Source organism: Cynoglossus semilaevis, chromosome W, assembly GCF_000523025.1.
Source record: "Cynoglossus semilaevis isolate Cse_v1.0 chromosome W, Cse_v1.0, whole genome shotgun sequence".
Taxonomy (NCBI): Eukaryota; Metazoa; Chordata; class Actinopteri; order Pleuronectiformes; family Cynoglossidae; genus Cynoglossus; species Cynoglossus semilaevis.
The window spans coordinates 1,704,447-1,708,243 of NC_024327.1; the positions used below are offsets into that span (position 1 = coordinate 1,704,447).

General features: G+C 45.2%; 1 protein-coding gene across 2 annotated transcripts; it reads left to right on the forward strand.

Annotated features, from left to right (window-relative positions):
• Positions 1-1,427: 1,427 nt before the first annotated feature.
• Positions 1,428-3,365, forward strand: LOC103396904 (calcium release-activated calcium channel protein 1-like). 2 transcript variants are annotated; one of them, XM_008335146.3, is made up of 2 exons: positions 1,428-1,808; positions 2,667-3,365. In XM_008335146.3, exons 1-2 carry the CDS (start codon positions 1,695-1,697, stop codon positions 3,213-3,215), a joined length of 663 nt encoding a protein of 220 aa, XP_008333368.1. In that variant the 5' UTR covers positions 1,428-1,694; the 3' UTR covers positions 3,216-3,365. The 2 variants fall into 2 exon arrangements, with proteins under 2 accessions (XP_008333368.1, XP_008333370.1); XM_008335148.3 differs by having other exon boundaries at positions 1,682-1,818.
• The last annotated feature ends 432 nt before the right edge of the window (positions 3,366-3,797 follow it).

Sequence of the window (3,797 nt, forward strand, 5' to 3'; positions counted from 1 at the left end):
CCTTTGTCACCGGTTCTGTTCATTATTTTCATGGACAGAATTTCTAGGCGCAGCCAGGTGTCGGGTGGGGTCCAGTTCGGTAGCCACCGGATTTCATCTCTGCTTTTTGCAGATGATGTGGTGTTGTTGGCTTCTTCGAACCAGGACCTGCAGCATGCACTGGGGCGGTTTGCAGTAGAGTGTAACGCAGCTGGGATGAAAATTAGCACCTCTAAGTCCGAGGCCATGGTTCTCGACCGGAAAAAGGTGGTATGCACCCTTCGGGTCGGGGATGAAGTCCTGCCTCAGGTGGAGGAGTTCAAATATCTGGGGGTCTTGTTCACGAGTGACGGTAGAATCGAGCGTGAGATTGACAGGCGGATCGGTGCTGCGGCCGCAGTAATGCGGTCGCTGTATCGGTCCGTTGTGGTGAAGAAGGAGCTGAGCCGAAAAGCGAAGCTCTCAATTTACCGGTCAATCTACGTTCCTACCCTCACCTATGGTCATGAGTTGTGGGTCATGACCGAAAGAACGAGATCAAGGATTCAAGCGGCTGAAATGAGCTTTCTCCGCAGGGTGGCAGAGCGCTCCCTTAGAGATAGGGTGAGGAGCTCTGTCACGCGGGAGGAGCTCGAAGTAGAGCCGCTGCTCCTCCACATCGAGAGGAGTCAGCTGAGGTGGCTTGGGCATTTACATCGCATGCCCCCCGGACGCCTCCCTCGGGAGGTGCTCGGGTGCCGTCCCTCTGGGAAGAGACCCAGGGGAAGACCTAGGACACGCTGGAGCGACTACGTCGCTCGGCTGGCCTGGGAACGCCTTGGGGTCCCCCCAGAAGAGCTAGAGGAAGTGTCGAGGGAGAGGGAAGTCTGGGTGTCCCTGCTCAGACTGTTGCCCCCGCGACCCGGCCCCGGATAAGCGGTTGAAGATGGATGGATGGATGGATAAAAAAAATATTATATTAAATATCGTATATATCGTTATATATTATATAATATATAAAAAGCATGTAAATAATACTACTACAATGCACTACAACAAAAATATATTATATATTCGTGAAAATATATTTTTGCACAGCTTTAATAATTTTAACAGGTTTCCGTTCAAAATGTTTTTTTAACCTAATTTCTTTTCAGGGTTAATTAAAACCTGATCAAATCAAAAGGAAACACGTGACACAGATGTAACGATAAAACTGGTCTGTCTTAAAAAGAATTTGAGTTGTTGCTTTAACCGCTAACATTGTTACAAAACATACCTGTGTGAATTACGGAGTATATATTACACATACAATGTATAGGGATACATATATATTTATATAAAATATATTTATATGTTTAGACAAAAGGATTTGCAAATGAACGTGTTGGGGTTTTTTTTGTTTTTTTTTTTTTACCACGTATTGTCAACTGAAATTCCGGTCACAGACACAGGGTGGCGCCCCGGTGAGAGTGCTGGACTGGACTGTTTGCGTCTTGTGTTTCCTGATAGACAGACAGTCAGCTGCTGCTGTTGCCGACATACTTTGACACAGTTTGACGTTGAGGTTCTAACCGTCGTCGGATGAGAACCTTTGAGAACGTCGTCTTCTCTGTGCACCGTCACCGAACCTTCGCCCTCCTCACCCGGTGTAATCTGAACCGGAGCTGCAACTTTGTGGAGGATTTTAAACAAACGAAGGCCAAAAAAAAGTGCAACGGAACAACTTTTACGGAATGAGTTTGAACGAGCACTCGCTGCAGGCGCTGTCCTGGAGAAAGCTCTACCTGAGCCGAGCCAAGCTGAAAGCCACCAGCCGAACTTCTGCTCTGCTGTCCGGCTTCGCTATGGTGAGTCTCGGTGAGTGGTTGGTTATAGCTGCGCCGCTTCACGTAACTTACTAAAGTAACCACAAAAGTTTTTTTTACAGCAGAGCCGCGGACACGGTGTGTGACGCACATTACTGTTGTGTTTTTTTTCTTTTTCCCCGGGCTTAACGAGTCTGTGGAGCGGCGAATAAAACCGTTTACCAAACTTTTCACAACACGAAGCTAAAGTACTTTTTCAGAGTCGGAAAAAAACCCTCACGACTGTAGGGTTTCCGTTATTTTTCTTTAAATATGGAGTGAGCAACATTGAGACAACTTTTTTTGTTGTTGTTGTGTTGATGGGCAGGACAAGGTGCATGAGACGAAGGACTGAAAACTAGTCAAAAGTTAAAATAAAAAGTATTTTTCCTCGTCATTAACCATTTTACCACTGTGGTTTGAACTTCCGGAAAGTTGTCACTTGTGGCAGACAACTTCCTCCTTAAAGTTACTTTTAATAATAATAATTAAAAAATACTTTGTGAGTCTCGTAGGCTAACTAGCTAGCTCATTAGCTATATTTACGACAAGAAGATTCATTGTTTTATACTAAATTCCGGAGCAGCAGCAGCAGCCACCCGGTTAAACTTGCTAACGGTTAGCCTCCAAAATACCTGTAAAGCCGTTTTTAACTTTTGTCGTACTTTCGCAACGTTTCTACGTTTTCAGCCTTGAATTCTAAATGTATTCACATTTTTTTAAAAATGTAATTTTTTTTCAGTCAGTTTTGGTCTGGAGTTTCTGAGTGAATAAACACATTTTAGTCGTTTCGAATTTCCTAGGAATGAGTTGTTTTAAAAGTGATACATTTCTCATGTTATCCTTTGTTTTTGCCACCAGGTGGCCATGGTGGAGGTGCAGCTGGAAGCGGACCATGAGTACCCCCCAGGTCTCCTGATAGCCTTCAGTGCCTGCACCACGGTCCTGGTTGCGGTGCACCTGTTTGCGCTCATGATCAGCACCTGCATCCTGCCCAACCTGGAGGCCGTCAGCAACGTCCACAACCTCAACTCCGTCCACGAGTCCCCGCACGAGCGCATGCACCGCCACATAGAGCTGGCATGGGCCTTCTCCACTGTCATCGGCACGCTCCTCTTCCTGACTGAGGTCATGCTCCTGTGCTGGGTCAAGTTCTTGCCCCTGAAGAGCAAGTCGGAGGAAAACAACGGCAAAATCAGTTCCGGCGAGGCGGCGGCCATCGCCTCCACCTGCATCATGGTGCCATTTGGGATCGTTTTCATCGTCTTCGCCATCCACTTTTACCGCACCTTGGTCAGTCACAAGACGGACCGGCAGATCCGTGAGCTGGAGCAGGTGATCCGCCTCCAGAACCAGCTGGACCACAGGGCCGAGAACGAGGACCTGAAGGCGGCGGTCCACTTCGCCTGATTGCGGTCGGACGTTTGGACTCAGTGAAGATACTTGACTGTGGTAAAAAAAAAAGAAGAAATTTCAGTATTTATTATGATTTTTAAACATTTAAGAAAAAATTTAAAAACTTCAAATTTATTATATACATAAACAAAATAGACAAAAATATGAGGAAAAATATCAGAACAGTGATGTCCTTGATTTTTAAGTGTACACCAGGGGGCCTCAAACGCTCAGTCCACGGGCCACTTCCGGCCTGCGAACCCTCAGTTGACATCTGGCCCATAATCAGATGTAAAAAATAAATAAATGAATGGTTATTTTTAGTAACTAAAATGTTAGTTAAATATTTTTACTATGTCAGTGTTGAAATATATATATTTTATATATTTCAAACAAAAATACTTATTTCTCTAAATGATCTGCGTTTTTTTTCTTCAACATCAAACACTGAAGTGACCCCCCCGACCTCCTGCCCCCCAGCTTTGAGACCCCTGGTGTACACTGACAGTTTGTTACATACTGTAAGTCTTGTTGTCTACATATGTTATACACGTTCCGGGGTACTCCGTTTTAATACTTCATAACAGAAAGATTTCA